The 16,874-nt window shown below is 42.4% G+C and overlaps 1 protein-coding gene across 10 annotated transcripts in view; it reads left to right on the top strand.

The window, feature by feature from the left end:
• Positions 1 to 16,874, top strand: part of arhgap23a (Rho GTPase activating protein 23a) — a 69,536-nt gene that overhangs the window by 23,903 nt on the left and 28,759 nt on the right. For 6 of the 10 annotated variants that reach the window (XM_061847314.1, XM_061847317.1, XM_061847312.1 and 3 more), the window contains exons 2-4: positions 11,163 to 11,372; positions 14,978 to 15,002; positions 15,343 to 15,435. In XM_061847314.1, coding sequence (XP_061703298.1) covers positions 11,163 to 11,372; positions 14,978 to 15,002; positions 15,343 to 15,435 — 328 coding nt within the window. Of the gene's footprint in view, positions 1 to 1,681; positions 2,101 to 11,162; positions 11,373 to 14,977; positions 15,003 to 15,342; positions 15,436 to 16,874 lie in introns of those variants that run through there. The other 4 variants (XM_061847311.1, XM_061847313.1, XM_061847319.1 and 1 more) reach the window with 3 other exon arrangements.

Here is a 16,874-nt window from a genome sequence, read left to right on the forward strand (position 1 = left end):
TCATTTGTCAGAATCTGGATGCATGACGGTTTGCTGTGAAGTTTGTCGGCTGGATGTGGGGGGTGGGAAAGAGGCGTCGATTTGCTTTGGAGTGGTGAGATTCACTTTTCAATAAAGTGGTCTGTGTGTCGTGAGAGTCGTATTTATGGCCAAGTCGTACACTTTTGGCTCTCATATTTTAGTCGATAAAGCTAGTGTTTTATGGAAAATGGGGAAAATGTAGCTTTTTATCACTCTTTTAGTGATCATGGCAAACTGTATTTTTGTGGATTTTTTTTTTTTTGGTGGCAAATTACAGTAGCAAGTTCGTGCAATTGAGCGAGATGTCAGCAAACTCGGCTTTATCATTATAGCTATAATTTAGTGGGTTTGTGGAGGAAATAGCACATCTTGCTTTTTTATGGCAAGCACTTTTTATTTTATAGCAAAATATGTAGTTTTCATGGCACGGTCAAGTTTTTTTTTTGGCAAAATACAGTGCAGTGCTGCTTTGTGATGTGAGTTCGGTGACCATGCTTGTAACTCAAAACATTCAACTCAAATCCGCTTTCCCTATTGAAATGAATGGAAAGGCCATTAATCTGTTCGTCTCTCACCTGAAACCCCCAAATTTGTTTTTGTTAATAAATAAAAATAGTACTCTATAATATTGTACTTTGTAACAACAGTGATGAGGCCAGCCATGATGTACGGATTAGAGATGGTGGTGCTGAAGAGACAACAGGAAGCGGAACTGGAGGTGGCAGAAATGAAGATGTTGAGGTTCTCGCTCGGAGTGAGCAGGTTGGATAGGATTAGAAATTAGCTCATTAGAGGGGCAGCCAATGTTGGATGTTTTGGAGACAAGGTTAGAGAGACCAGACTTCGATGGTTTGGACATGTCCAGAGGCGAGAGATTGAGAAAATTGGTGGATGTTGTGAGGGAAGACATGAGGACAGTGGGTGTTAGAGAGGAAGATGCACGAGATAGTCTTAGATGGAAAAAGATGACCCGCTGTGGCAACCCATGACGGGACGAGCCGAAAGGAAAGGAACAACAACATGGTAGAATAATTAGTTATCTGTTTACATGTGCTGTTCCACCATTTGTGTTCCCATATGCATGACTTAAAGGGTTGTAAAACTTGTGCCAACTTCAACAGGGAGTGTCACTAAACCATTTTAAACCTAATTTTAGAAGAATTGTTCAGTATTTGGCAAAGTGCTGTCGTTCTTAAGTGAGAGTTGAAATGAGGTCACAGCTAATTTGAACTCGTGTCTCGAAAAACCCGTAAATCGGGTCACTCATATCTCAAAGCACTACTGCAGAATGGCTTTCATTGCAATTTACTGTTTTGTGGCAAACTTGTTTTCTCTGAAGAATATGAATCATATTTGTGGCAAAAAACATGCAGTCAAAAAGTTCGCCGACTCAGTGAATCAAATGCTTGGAAAGTTTTGACTGTTGCCTTGGATTTCACGTCGACATCGGGATAGTTTTTAATTGTCTGCTGCCACTTTTGTCTTTCTTTCGTGCGCCCACCCGCGCGTGCCGTGATAGCATCTGTCCCGCATCATGTTTATGAGGATTACATGAGTTGTTCCTGCCCGGTTGAAGTTGACTTCTGGTGGATCGCTGACAAGAGATGAGGGGATTTGTCAGGTTTTAGCCATACACTGCGAAGAAGGCCGACTGGGAGGAGACAAGCCGGGTGTGCGTTTTGGGGGTGGACGGAGCGGCTTTGTATCCAGAAGACCAGCGGGACAGCCACGCTGTCACTTTCTCTCCAAAGACTCTCTCCGGAGCTGCCATGCAGACATAAAGTTTACGGAGATGGGAAAGGGAAAGCCAGCGAAGTCCTGCCCGCGCTGCTGAAATCGGGTCCCATGCGCTCGCTTAGCAATGCGCACGTGAATGACCGCCTCCCCGCCGTCCCCATGCCCGCCGCGATGCTTCCGTTCCCCGCGCCGGCCGGGTCCGACTGGAGCTTCCAGAACCCGGTGGGAGTGGACTGCAGCTCCCCCGAGCCTCGCTGCATTTGGGTGGCGGTGCTGCGCGGCATCACCGGGCCGCCGCCGGTCGCGGCCGTCGGGCACCGCAGCTTTGCTCATCAGCTCAGGGTAAGGAAAGGGGGACGTGCGGGGACCACCGCTTGCGTGAGGTCACAGGATTGGTTGGAATACTTGTGGCGTATTGTACATCTCAAGGCAAAAAAGAAAAAGCTGATAAATTGTTGTTTCCATGGAAAAATGCATTTTATTGGCAAAATTTTTAATTTCTTAGTAAAAATGTCAATTCAAGTTATGGGTTCTTTGTTGCAAAAATTAACATTTCCAATCAGTTTTCGATGCGGAAAGCATCATTTTTTTTCTTCATGGGCTGTTTGTGGGGAAATGAAAGAATAGTTTTGGAAAAATGAGCAAAAAGCATAATTTTTTGTATCATACTATTTCAGTTTCATACCAAAAATGTATTTTTGTGGCAGAGTGGGTAGTTTTCAGGGCAAAACTAACATTTTAGTTTCATTGTGTCCTCTTTATGGTGGAAACTAGTATTTAATAAGAAAATGTTTTTTTTCATGTTAAAATAGCTTTACTTTGTGACAAAATGTTTCCAATCATGACCCTAGTGAGCAATAAAAAAAATCAACCAAATTATAGCTTTTGTAGCAAAATATAACAATTGTGTGGAAAATGTCTTTGTGGTAATAACTAGTGAAAATGTATTAAGTAAAATGTGTTTTAGTTTTGTGGCTGAATCTATCAAATTTTGCGTCAGATGATGTAGGCAAAACTTACATTTTTGTGGCAAAGTAAGGAATATTTTATGCAAAATGTCATTTTCAAGATTAAAAATTTGCCGTTTGTACTACATTGAGGCAATTCCATGGCGAAGTTGTTGTTTTGTGTGGCAAAAAAAAAAAAAAAAGCAGAATTCATTGGAAAAGCAAAATATGTCGTCTTCAATGCAAAACCTAGCATTAAATAGGAAGTGTTCCAAACCTGATGTGACAAAATATTCAGTTTTTGTGGCCAGATGTGTTGGTTTTCTAGCAAATTATTGCGGTCTGGTAAAACGGAAAACCTCCACGCCGGGTTTTCCTGCCTGCAGCCTCTCAACTCGAACTAATCTGGATCTACAATATGACATCATAATTCCAGAGACAAGCTTTACCTCTGGCCATAAAGATTTCAGCCTGATACGATGCTGCCGATGTGCTTCATGCGCCACCGCGTTCACTACTTTATTTAAATGTTGTCATTTGTTTAAAAGAACAACTAGTTGTCATTCACGGGAGGCTCATAATTAAAATGAGTTTGCCTTGTAAATATTTGGCTTTCGGAGTTTGCCACACATTCCGACGGATATGTTTTTCCCCCATCTGTGTATGTACAGCATCGACCTAAACCCCAAAAAAGGCTGATCATCGTTGTTCTGTGACCTCAGCAGTGGACAGCAATTACCGCAAACACTTGAAAAGTGTAGACGGTCAGCACCGCATAATCTTCACTTTTCACACTTCCTGTCAGTGTTTTTTTTTTTTTCCATGCCTCAAATGGTGAGAGTATTTGGGGGGGGGGGTAAGTTCAGTGGGTTGGTTCTAGGTCACATAGCTCCGACGGCTCACGGCCTGCCACAACACTTTGTTAAAAGTGTCACCTTCAAAGTTGTCATTCCATATTTTTAATTAGAGAAGAGACCACACGGAGGTAAAGTCATTCTCACATCGATTCACAGGAATAGATTTAATCGTAAACTCGCATTATGCATTAATTAGAAACCCGAATGTGCTGTAATACCTAGAACAAACTTAATGGTATTTAGTTTTGTGTTGAGGGGAAAAAATTGTAGTTTTTTTCTACACACTAGATTTTGCCATGGAGATTGTCTATTCAAATTTTGTGCACACCTTCTCATTCAATACCATGAAAGGGTGTTTCTAATGTATTTTTCCACAAAAATGCAAATGTTGCGTTGGAGACTACCAGAGAAATGGTCCATTGTTCCGAGGAAACTTGATCGTTTAGCACAAGACGTTGGAATTGGCCATTAAGGTTGCATATTTTGCTGGAAATGTCAATTTCATGCTAAAAAGAACTAACATTTTCTGGCCCGAGAGAATGTACTGTAATTCCTGGTCGATAGAGTGCGGTTGGTTACAAGCCTGACCAAGTATATTTGTAAAGGAAATACCTTTGGTACATACATACGCCACAGCAGTGTAAAAGCCACGAGTGCCCTCATTGAAACCCACATTGAACATGAGATATTTACAAAGAAAGACAGTACACAGAGTTTAACCCAAGCATCGTGCTAATGCTAGTGCTAACGCTAGCGCTAACAGGGCTGGTTAAAATGAAACTTACTGGTAAATATCACTGAGACACGCCAGTAACACAGCAGCAACACGCTAGCATAGCGCTAACGCTAGCGCAGCATTTACAGGGCTGGTAAAAGTCACTTCCCCGGCACATATATTCCACTGGTCTCACTCTTACCGTTTCCGCTCGAGTGCACCCTTGCGGCCGTTAGAAAAAATGCACAAATTAGTTGCATAAACCGCAGGGTTGAAAGCGTCTGAAGAAAGTTGCAGCTTGTAGGCCGGAAACGGGATTGCATGTGCAAATAGACTATATCATTCTCATGACAAAATGAAAGGTGATGGGGGGGGGGGGTTCTCGGGATAATCTGGTGTGTTATGGAAAAATCTTTTTTTGTGTGTGTGTGTGGGGATAGGACAGTACTCGATACACTCTGCATTGGACAATTCGTCCTTCTGGTCCACGTCTTTATGGACGCCGCTTGTATTTTTGATGTTCCGGTCCAGTTAGACAAAAAAGCCCAGTACCACAATGTAATTTCCAATACGTGTTGTGCATCCATCCTTATTCTGTATATTTTTTTTATCCTTACTGAATTAATTGCCAACTTGATTCAAATCTCCGGTGTGGCTCAATAGGTTTCACCTTTTGAATGCAATTTACGGACATTTTACTTTCTGCAATTATTGCATGAAACGTGGCTCGAAATAACGCTTCTCGTACAGCAGAGTGACACCGGCGAAAAGAACAAGTGACTAGTGCAGTGATTTTTGCGGATGCTGTGCTCCCAATCGAAATGCGGGGAAAGCATTTCTCTGGATTGGTCACCACGAGCGGAGAAGCAGGTTTTCATTGTAGAAACCGGTTCAACCGACTTTGCATCCACTCCAACTGACATTCATATCAACGCAGGCTCACCTCTGTTACACTCCTTTAAAACGAGTCAAGGAATTAGGCGACCCCCGTCCCCCGATTGCCACACCCCATAGCCTCTTCCCTCTTGGCCGGGTGGCGGCTACAGGGGGTGGGAGGGCTAGGCTGGTGGTCGGCAGACACGCGGCGGCCGTCGGGATTAAAGGCTCGTCAGCATTTGTGTCGGCGTGCGCGCAAAGCTCCACTTTTCAAACAGGTTGCAGCTCTCAGCTCTTTAAAAAAAAAAAAAATAGCTGTATTGTTTACAGCCCCGCCGCAGGGCTTTGCTTCGACAACTATTCTACTACTACTACCTACTACAACTATGCCATTTTCCACACTGGAAGTAGTAGAAATTGAGTTAGTCTTTTCGATGGTGAAATTGTCATTGCCATTAAAAGAAAAATACAAAATAAAAATCATACAAATGTAAAATAAAAATGCCAAGTTCTAAATACATTCATGGATTTGTAAAAATAATATTAAATAAAAAAAATATTGAAATTATGTACAGCACATTTATACAAAATTGATGCGTTGCAAGGAATGCATGGGAAAAAAAAATAAATGAAACACTGTCATGCCCTCGATGTTGGCTTTTCATCCGTTTATTGAACGGTCAAACGCATAAATGCAAAATGGGAACACTCCGAAGGACTCCCATCTTTTGATGGCACTCATTAAGCCACGCCCCTTAAAGGGACACACTCCACAACCCTCACACGAATACAGTCCTACAGTACTTTCACTTGATAAAATCATCCATCCATTTTCCAAGCCGCTTATACTCACAAGGGTCGCGGGCAGTGCCGGAAACAATCCCAGCTGTCAACGGGCTGGAGGCGGGGTACACCCTGAACTGGTTGCCAGCCAATCGCAGGGTACATAGAGACAAACAGCCGCACTCACAATCACACCTAGGGGCAATTTAGAGTGTCCAATTAATGTTGCATGTTTTGGGGATGGGGGAGGAAACGAGTACCCGGAGAAAACCCAACACAGGCACAGGGAGAACATGCAAACCGCACACAGGCGGGTCTGGGATTCAGCCCGGGACCTCAGAACTGTGAGGCCAAAGCTTTCCAGCTGATTCACCGTGCTGCCTTGATGAAGTTTGTTTTTATACAGTACAGATTTTTTTTTTCCTTGTAGGCAGGTGCAAATGGATTCATGGCCTTTCAGTTCATTTCAATCGTGAAAAATGATTTAATCTATCATAGTTATTTTTCACAGTTTTTATATGTGAAGGTGTTTCACGATCTAGGTTTTTGTGTAACTATGAAGGTATATTTATTTAAAGAATTCTAAATTCTACAGCGCCATGGTGGATCAGCTGGAAAGTGTTGGCATCACAGTTCTGAGGACTGGGGTTCAAATCACGGCGCCGCCTGTGTGGAGTTTGCATGTTCTCCCCCGTGCCTGCGAGGTTTTTCTCCGGGCACTCCGGTTTCCTCCCACATCCCCAAAACACGCAACGTTAATTGGACACTCTAAACTGTCCCTAGGTGTGATTTCGAGTGCGACTTGTTGTCTCCTTGTGCCCTGCGATTGGCTGGCAACCAGTTCAGGGTGCACCCAGCCTCTTGCTCGTTGACAGGTGGGATAGGCTCCAGCACTCCTGCAACCCTCGTGAGGATAAGCGACTAAGAAAATTGATGGATGGATAAATTCTACAAAACTTTGAGGCGAAACGTCGCATTTGTGGAAAGAAAATTGCATTTTTTAGTGGCAAAATATGACTTTCATGAGAGGATGTAATATTTTGTAGCAGAGTATGTAGGAACATCAGTTAGGCTAAATGTTTTTTTTTTGTAGGTTTTCAAGGAATAAAATGTTTCTAAAGGGGAAACACCATGGAAGTGTGGGGGGAGGGGGTCAAATGCCGGCGCTGTTGATGCCAACTTGACTTTTTTTTTTTTTTTTGCGTGTTTTATAATGGTTTCCTCTTCAGGTTCAGCATTTTTCCGGTCATCGACACCGTGTGAAAAGTGACTTCCTCCAAGTCGAGGACAAAGCCAAAATATCCCGTAATCAATGGGGAAACATGTTTTGTGCCCAGATATAGGAGGATTCGAACATTTATGGTATATATGGGGAAATATGTATGATTCGTGGCATAAGAGTGTGTTTTGTTTATTTTTTCAATTATTTTCTGTCAAAACTGAGTGTTTTGTGGCAAATCATGTTTTTCAATAGCATATAATCACATTTGAACTATTCTGTTTTGTGAATAAAAATGAATCGCAGTTAAGTGCACTAGAACGGCAATCTATTTTACATCCCGGGCGGGGGGGGGGGGGGGGGGGGGTGATGTTACTAGTTTTCTCCTCACTCTTGGGACTGTTTTCGAAAGATGCGAAACCGATTGACAGCAATCGTACGCATTCGCTCCCGACCCTTCAGGCCTCGGCTGTTTGGGGTAATCACAGGGTTCAGTTTTCCCAGTGCTGGGCGGGGCCATGCGGTTGAAAACCGGCGTGCTGGAGCCTGTCCTTTCGCCGGAGCACGGTACTCCACCTCCTTCCTCCTCCTCCTCTTCTTCATCCTCTTATCCTCTTATTCGCTGTCTGCGTGCACGTTAGCGTGTGTTCCGACTTGTCCTGGCCAAACCGCTGCCTCTGAGGAATGTCCTCTTTTTGCTCTCTTTCACTTCCTTTTCTGGCCTTCTTTCTTTATTGCTGTTTGTTTGACAACCCCCGGTGGATCAGTTGGTAAAGCGTTGGCCTCACAGTTCTGAGGTCCCGGGTTCAATCCCGGACCCGCCTGTGTGGAGTTTGCATGTTCTCTCCGTGCTTGTGTGGATTTTCTCCGGGTGGGCACTCTGGTTTCCTCCCACATCCCAAAAACATGCGACATTAATTGGGCACTCTAAATTGCCCCTAGCTGTGATTGTGAGTGCGGCTGTTTGTCTCTATGTGCCCTGCGATTGGCTGGCAACCAGCTCAGGGTGTACCCCGTTTCCTGCCTGTTGACTGCTGGGATAGGCTCCAGCACTTCCTGTGACCGTTGTGAGAATAAGCGGCAAAGAAAATGGATGCATGCATGGATGGTTGGATAAAAACTACATTTTGCTATCAGAATGCTATTAACTTTCCAAAAAACACAATGTACAGGAAAATTATAGGATTTTGTCACAAACACCAGATTTTGTTAAGGGGAAACTACATTTTTCCACAAAACTGTTTGGCAATGAAATCAACATCCAATCATGCAAACAAAAAAATACAGTTGTGGTCAAAAGTTCCAAACCAACCTTTGTGAAACTTCACCCCTTAGTGCAACTCTCAAGCATGGTAAGTTTCTTTAGCAAATAAAAATGAGAAAAATAGACACTGACTTTTTTTTGTCAGCTGGAGCCAAGCATAGACAAAATATTGTGCATATATAAGGGCACCATCATTCCGAAAACACAATCGGTTTCTGGTATCTCTGTTGTGATTCATCTTGAGCTTTTCATCTCCCCCAACGTTCAAATACATATAGTAGCATTGCCAAGGTGTCTTGATATAAAGTTTGATATTCCAAAATGAGGGCTGTAATCATCCCTGAAAAGGACACGAAGCTACAACCAACCATTTTGTGAGCCGGTTATCCTCACAAGGGTTGTGGGAGTGGTGGAGCCAATCCCAGGCGGGGTACACCCTGAACTGGTTGCCAGCCAATCGCAGAGCAACATAGTCACACTCACAATCACACCTAAGAGCAATTCAGAGTGTCCAGTTAATGCATGTTTTTGGGATGTGTGAGGAAACCGGAGTGCCCGGAGAAAACCCACACAGGCACGGGGAGAACATGCAAACTCTGCACAGGTGGGGACGGGATTGAACCCGGGTCGTCAGAACTGTGAGGCCAACGAACTAACCAGTTGCACCACCGTGCTGCCTGATTACTTTTAAATAAATACAATCATTTTGCAAAACGGAGACTTTTATTATCCCCAACAGTGACTTGCAATTCTTAAATGTAATTAAATTAATTTTGAAAAATCAAATCAAATGATCCAAAATTCAATCTTCAATAATATGTAATTATTAATATAATTTTAAATACCTTTAGTTTGTAATATATCAATGAATTAAATGAAAATATTTGAACGCATTGAATATTAATTTCCTTTAGCAACTATACTTATCCTTACAAATGTTATAATCCTGAACAATTGAAATTCTCATTTAATTCATTCATACCTACATGGCTATCTTCGAATGTAATCAAATAAATTGGACACATTTTTTTTAAAATGAAAGTATAATTTGTCCTTAACCCTAAAATGCATGTAAATTATGAATTAAATATATTGGGCTTTCCAAATTGAAGAAAATGTGATTGCGGGGAAAAACAATAACAATAATCTCTTAATTGATATATTAATAATGAAATGCTTGAATCCTTTTTAACATTCTGAACGGCCATGTCAATTCTATTAAAAAAATGGAGGCGGAAGAAAAAGTGTTTCCATGTCGGAAAAGGAAGGAGAATGGAAGAGACAGAGGAGTGAGGGAGTGGAAGTGGTTATTTTTAGGCGCATCTGGTTGTCCTGCCCTGCCCTGTAACGCGAGCCCACTTCCTGCCTCCGGCCTGCCACTTCCTGTTGCGGTGCGGCCACCTGCCTAAGCACTGGTCTCTGTGTGTAGTTTGGGTTGTCTATCAGTCACATGTGGTGATGTTTTTGTCACGAATTGAAGTTTTGACCAAAGACATTTTAGTGCCTTTTTAGCATTTTAGCTCGTCGGGCTAAATGCTAATTTAGCTAGAAGTTGTAAACTGTTTCCTCTTATCCTATTTTTCCCCCTTTCTCCCCCACATTTATCCATGTTTCACTTCCTTACCGACGAGCTAGTTCCACTGTTAGCTTGGTTGACGCTGCAATTGCGTACAGGACTCTTCGTTAATTGATATTAGTGATTAATGAGAGATAAGGATCTATAATACCACAGACAATAGGATGGTAATCAAAGTCAGTAAAACAGTTGGTGAGGTATTTGGCTAATGGCTAATGCTAACTTCCTCTTCGCTTACAGGTGTAGATGGTCTGTGATAGTCATTTTTTAACGTGTATTTTTTTGTGATTTTTTTTTTTTTTATTTAAACAGAAGAAAATCAATAATTACACAATTGTAAAACTAGTAGGAGTGTTAGCGAGAGTTAAAGGCTAATAATAGCTTTGCTGTATTACTTTATCGGGGGTTTTTTTTTTTTACTAGCAAAGGCTAATTCTAGCTTTGCTGTATTACTTTATAGGGTTTTTTTTTTTACTCGTAACAAGGTTGTTTACCTATAAACCACATATAAATATTCTCAGATTTATCAATGTAGCTGTATAAAAAGATTATTGTCCCTGATGAGATATGAGAATCAATAGTATATCACCCAAAAAGATAGCAAAAACACTTGGTGAATGTCAAGCTAACGGCTAACGCTACATGATAATCGTTCCCCTGCTATATTGTGTTTCATGGTTTTGTTCATCTGTTTAAGTGTGTTTTTTTTTTTTGTAAAACTTTATTTTAAAAAATAAATAAGGGTTAATATGGCCTCTATTTGGCAGATTTTCATTTATTGTGTGGGGTCTGAAACTTATCCCCCATGATACATTATTTCATTTGAGTCAGTAATTGCAGCTTTGATAGTCTGCACGGAGCTAATTAAGGCTTAGGACCGCCGAGGTGTTTTTTTTTTCACGCTTGTTTGGTCAGGTGATGGCTTTTGATTGACAGATGTGGGTCTTGAGGGCAAGCACAGCGGTGAGAGTTCTTGCATGTGTCTGTCAGCTCAGTCGTTTTATTTACTCAGCCTTTTGGGAGTGACAGATTTAGAGAGAGGGCGGGAATCTGTGCGGGAAAACTCCAAGGTCAGACATTTGGGTCATCATAATTCCCGGAATGTTCTTGATTGTGGGAACCTCCGCCCCGTTGATTTTAATAACGTCTCCTCTCTGGTGTCCGTAGGCAAAAGGGCGGAGGGATGGTCTCTCGTCGCCCGCCACCGACAACAACCCCCGCCCGCCGATGGCGTCCCGGCCGGGCAGGGATGGCGTCAGTGCGGTGTGGAAAGGCCCCCGCACGCTGGTCCTCCGCAAGAACTCGCAGGGCTTTGGCTTCACCCTGCGACACTTCATTGTTTACCCGCCTGAGTCCACGCTGTACACGAACCTCACGGTGAGGCGCGCCTGTCACAAAGTACCCAGGGGGGTACACTGTCTACAGTTTTAGCCAATCACATTCAGACATGTCAGATTCCAATCTAATCTAATAAAAAGATCTGCCTTGAACCCCTAATCCTGGTTTGATAGCCTACTTCAAATGGCATTGCTGGTTTGCCTAAATCCCGAGTATGAAACTCTTAACACCCGAACTCTACTTTGAAACCTTAAACGAAGTTTGAAACCTGAGCCCTACTTTGAAACCGTAGTCACGCTGGAAACCCTAACTCTGACTTTAAACTCTAATTTAAAATGCTAACTCATGTTTTTACCCCTAAACCTGACTTGAAACCCTAATTTTAAAGCCTAACCCCATTTTAAAACCACTATTTTAAACCAAAATACCGTCTTGAAACACAAATTAGAAACCCCAAACCCTGTTCCAAAAACTAACTACCCTTCACACTTTTAACCCTGATTTAAATCTCTAATTTTAAGCATTGGTGCTGGTTTTAAACCATAATTCAAAACCCTAACGGTACTTTCAAATCCTGACCCTTTCTTGTAACATTAACCCAGGCTGTTATATCTCATTTGTAACCCTATCCCTGATTTGAAACACTAATTTGAAACTTCTAATTCTTGCTTTAAACCCTAATTCAACCGTAATACAGGATTAAACCCTAATTTGAAGGCCTAACTGCATCTTCAACCCATAATTAAAACCCCCAACAAATCCTTTGAAACACCAGGGGTGTCAAACTCATTTTTCTCGCGGTCCACGTTGTAGTTCAGGTTTCCCTCAGAGGGCCGTTTCGACATGTTTACATAGTCAATTTATGAACCAGAATCCGAATCAAGAAATCAAGGGTAACGTGTTTTTCAATTATTCATGTTTGGTAACGGCGGCACGGTGGAGTTTGCATGTTCTCCCCGTGCCTGCCTGGGTTTTCTTTGGGTACTCCGGTTTCCTCCCACATCCCAAAAACATGCAGCATCAATTGGACACACTAAATTGCCCCTAGGTGTGATTTGTGAGTGTGGCTGTTTGTCTTCATGTGCCCCTGCGATTAGCTGGCAACCAGTTCAGGGTGTACCCAGCCTCCTGCTCGTTGACAGTTGGGATAGCTTCCAGCACTCCCCGCCATCCTCGTGAGGATAAGTGGCAAAGAAAATGGATGGATATTTGGTAACACAAAAATGCTTGTAATAGCTCCACTTGATCATTCATGATAGATGAGAATTTGAAATTTTGGTCCAGATTTTTACAAAAATTGTGGAAATGGAAACTAGATTTGGCTTTGTGGGCCGCATAAAATCATGTGGAGGGCCGGATCTGGCCCCGGGGCCTCGAGTTTGACACCTGTGATTTAAACACTTCACCATGCTTCAAATCATAATATGAAACTTAAATTCGAAACCCTAACGCTGTCTTGAAACCATCATTTAGAAAGCCTAATCATCATGTGCGCTTCATGTCTGTGGCTACAATTGTCCAAATCTAGCACACACAAAAAAAAAAAAAAAAAGAAATCCGGCATGTGACAGCGGAGGCAGAGGAGCAGCGGGTCCATTGTCCCAGCGTGGCCTGGTACTGCCCGGTTGCGAGCAGCACCGTGGCCAACACAAGGACTCTCATTCAACTCGCAGCTGCCGAGTTGGTCAAAGTATAATAATAGCCGTTTTGTTTTCAGCGGCCTCCGTGTGACTCGTAGTCCAACATCTGGAGACATTTGCCCACGCATCTCACCCAAGCGTAGCTGCAAACACACGGTCCGATTAGCGCTCACTCTTACCAGGGAAAAGTCTTCCTTCCCTGCTGCGTTAATGATCCTTGCTCACTTCAGCGTTTGTTTCATTTTGCTCCAGCTCAACCCGCTTGACCCCCACACCGCCGTGCCACAATTAGCTTTATCTCGCGGGTGCGATGGAATAGGAATGAATGAAAAAAAAAAAGAGCAAGAAAGGGAGAAAATGGAAACCATGTGTGCTGCAAAAATAAACGTGCAAGAGGTAGTTGATTGTTCTGAAGCGTAAACTCTACAAAACACACAAAGCCGAAAGCGTGTTTTAACGCCTTCGAGTTAGGTTCAGGACCACTAATCCTCGTGGACACAAAACAGAAGGGTCGCGTTCCATACGGTGCGCATACTTTTCCATTTAAGTCACATTTTTGGGCTCCCTTTTGGTGAATGAAATTGTTGAGTTTGGGTTTCAAGACAGGGCTGGGGTTTGAAATGAAGGTTTCAAGTCTGGGTTTGGCATTCAAACTTTGGGACTGAAGCAAAAGTCGGGTTTTGGATTTAGGTTTTCAACCCAAGATTATGCTTTCAAATTACAGTTTCAAGACCAGGATCAGGGTTTCAAGCAAAGGTTTGGAATTAGGTTTTCAAATGAAGGTTTCAGGACACAGTCAGTGTTTTAAAGTAGGGTTTCAAGAATGGGTGACGGAGTCAGTCTTGGGTTAGGGTTTTAAACAAGACTATTGGTTTCAAAATTGGGGTCAGGCTTTCAAATTAAGGTTTCAGACAAGTTTTTAGGTTTTTATTTATGGTTTCAAGATAAGGCTAAGTTTCACATTAGGATTTCAAGATGGGGTATTGGTTCGAATTAGGGTTTCAAGTCTGGTTTCAGGTTTAAATCCTGGATTAGTGTTTTAAGCAAAGTTTTAGGCACAGGCGTCAAACTCAAGATCTGGCCCGCCACATGATGTTATCTGCCCCGCGAAGCCAAATCTAGAGTGTCAATTTCAATTTTTCTTGTAAAGAGTTTGTACAAAAATTTCAAATTGTCAAGCATCAGAAATGATAAAGTTGAGATATTCCAAGCATTTTTGTGTTGCCAAACATGAATAGTTGGAAAAACACATGACCCTTGATTTGTGATTCCAAAACTAGATAAATTAATGCTATAAATTCGATGAGACGATGAAATATTTGTATTGTTTCACGGTCATAACGGTCCTCTGAGGGAAACCGGAATGTGGCCCGCGAGAAAAATGAGTTTGACACCCCTGGTTTAAGCTTTAGAATCTAGGTTTCAAGTCTGGGTTATGTTTCAAACCAGGCTTAGGGTTATTGTGCGCAGGTGGTCCGAGCCATATAGTGTCTGGTAGTCTGGGCCGGGGTCTATGGTCTCCAGTCTCTGGGCTGCGTGGTCTCCAGTCCAGTCGCTCTTTCTGTGGCTGTAAAGACCCCCAGCCCCCCAAGCATTGTGTGCAGCCAGTCAGGAATGAGCCCACTCAGCGAGGCCTAAAGCCCAGGCTGCCGTCAGCCCACAAACTGTCCACTCAGCTCGTGTGCATGCGCGCATGCGCGTTGCATCGTTGTGAAGTCATTTGCAGTACGTCGGGCGCTGCTTAAAAGGAAAACAAGTATTAAATAATATAGTACATCGGGAAATTACTATTGCAGCCTTATTCCAATGTAGATTCATGTAATTTTTCTCTCAAAATTCTGCACTCAACACCACATAAGTGCGACATGATGAGTTTTTTAAAATTCAACAATCACGTTGAAATACATATTCACAGATTCTGGGTGTTCTGTACTTCATGGTCCTTTTGTTTTTCACCACAGAATCAGTGAAATTAAGACACTTGTTTGTTTCTTTTATTTGCAGGATGAGGAGAACGGCAACGGGAAGGGTGAGTTATACCCCCTTACGCACACAAACAATTAAAAGCAGACAGAATTCAGGTTAAATCATCTTTAAAATAAATTACCCCGAACCTTGTCTTTAAAAGGCTTAAGATCACGTTTTATTTTACAATGTGAGTGCAAAGGTGCTAAAAAATACCTTAGAAGGGATCTTCTTTAATTAGATATTCTGATGAGTTGACGTTGTGTAGACGTTACTTCCACTTTTTGCAGCCTCCCTGCGCCCCCTATAGCACCGATTCCAGAAGTGCACGTAAAAAAATGTCAAGTGAGGGAACGTTAAAGGACAAGTGTATGCTCATTTTTCTGCCTTTATTTATATTCCAGGTTTCCAGAAAGTACGACTGGAGCCGATGGACACCATTTTTGTGAAGAACGTGCGGGAGAAAGGTCCTGCTCACCAGGCCGGACTGTGCACTGGTAAGAGAGAGTGTCCAGTCCTTTCATTATTTGCTTTTTGAAACTGGAGCATGTAATATGTAAATATGTAAGGTGTGTGACCTGGAATATTAGGAACACCAGAGCGATCCACGCGCCTGACTTTGATGCGGGACGTGTGGATGTTGATATGTGGCCTGTGACTGACTGGCGACCAGTTAAGGGTGTAGTCTGCCTTTTTGCCCTAAATTAGCTGGGATAGGCTCCAGCACTCCCCCGACCTTTGTGAGGATAAGCGGCTTGGAAAATGGGTTAGATTGGTACTGTAACGACATAAAATTAGAGACACTATAAATAGGCGCATCCCAATTATTAGAAACACCCTAAGTTGTAATTATTAGGAGCAATTCTGGCCAAAAGCAAAGCAAATTTATTTGTATAGCACATTTCATTCACAAAGTAACTCAGTGTGCTTTACATGACTAAAGGCATTTGAAAACAAGGAGATAAAACATTTTAAACGGCATAAAAACGGTAAAAATGACAAAATATTAAAAAAAAAGGCAATTAAAACCACATACAGTGCAAGTAATATGATTGAAAAGTGGATATATTCTAAAAAGCATGAGAAAAAAACAAGACATTCACACTTGGGGCTGACCTGACCTCTGTTGGCGACTTATTCCATTTGTGTGCAGCAGAATATTTAAATGCTGCTTCCACATGTTTGCTTTGGACTCTGCGCTCCACTATTTGACCTGAGTCAGTCGATCTCAGAGCTCGACTGGGTTTGTATTCCGTAAGCATTTCTTTCATGTATTCGCGGCGTAAATCATTTAGTGATTTATAGAGCAGTCGCAGAACTTTAAAATCTATTCTAAAGTTGACTGGAAGCCAGTGGAAGGACTTTAGGATTGGAGTTATGTGCTCTGACCGCTTTGTTTTTCAGAACGCGAGCTGCAGCATTCTGAATGAGCTGCAGCTGTTTAATACTCTTTTTAGCGTGTCCAAAGGATGAAGAGCACTTAAGGCCAAATGTTAGGTACAGCCAAAATAGTCTGTATGCCTTCATGCCAAAATATTTGGTATTCCTTAAGCCCTAAATATTCGGTGTACTCGTTCGTGGCCAAGCACCTTAAGGCCAAGATATTAGCTGCACCTGAAATAGTGGGAACGCCTGTGGCCAAAATATTACAGTTGCCATAAGGCTATGATACTAGGTACAGACGAATTCACTGGGTCCACTTGCGTCTCTATAGTAGATAAACACAAAATATTCAGTACACCTCATTAGGGACAAAATATATAAGGAACACACAAAATATCATGGGTGTCCAAGGCGAGAATGTTAGGAACACCTTCAGGACAAAATCTTAGATACTCCTGTATCCAAAATATAAGTTGCACCCGTGGCCAAATACAACCATCCATCCATTTTCTTTGCCGCTTATCCTCACGAGGGATGCAAGGAGTGCTGGAGC

The sequence above is a fragment of the Syngnathoides biaculeatus genome, chromosome 16 (assembly GCF_019802595.1).
Source record: "Syngnathoides biaculeatus isolate LvHL_M chromosome 16, ASM1980259v1, whole genome shotgun sequence".
Taxonomy (NCBI): domain Eukaryota; kingdom Metazoa; phylum Chordata; class Actinopteri; order Syngnathiformes; family Syngnathidae; genus Syngnathoides; species Syngnathoides biaculeatus.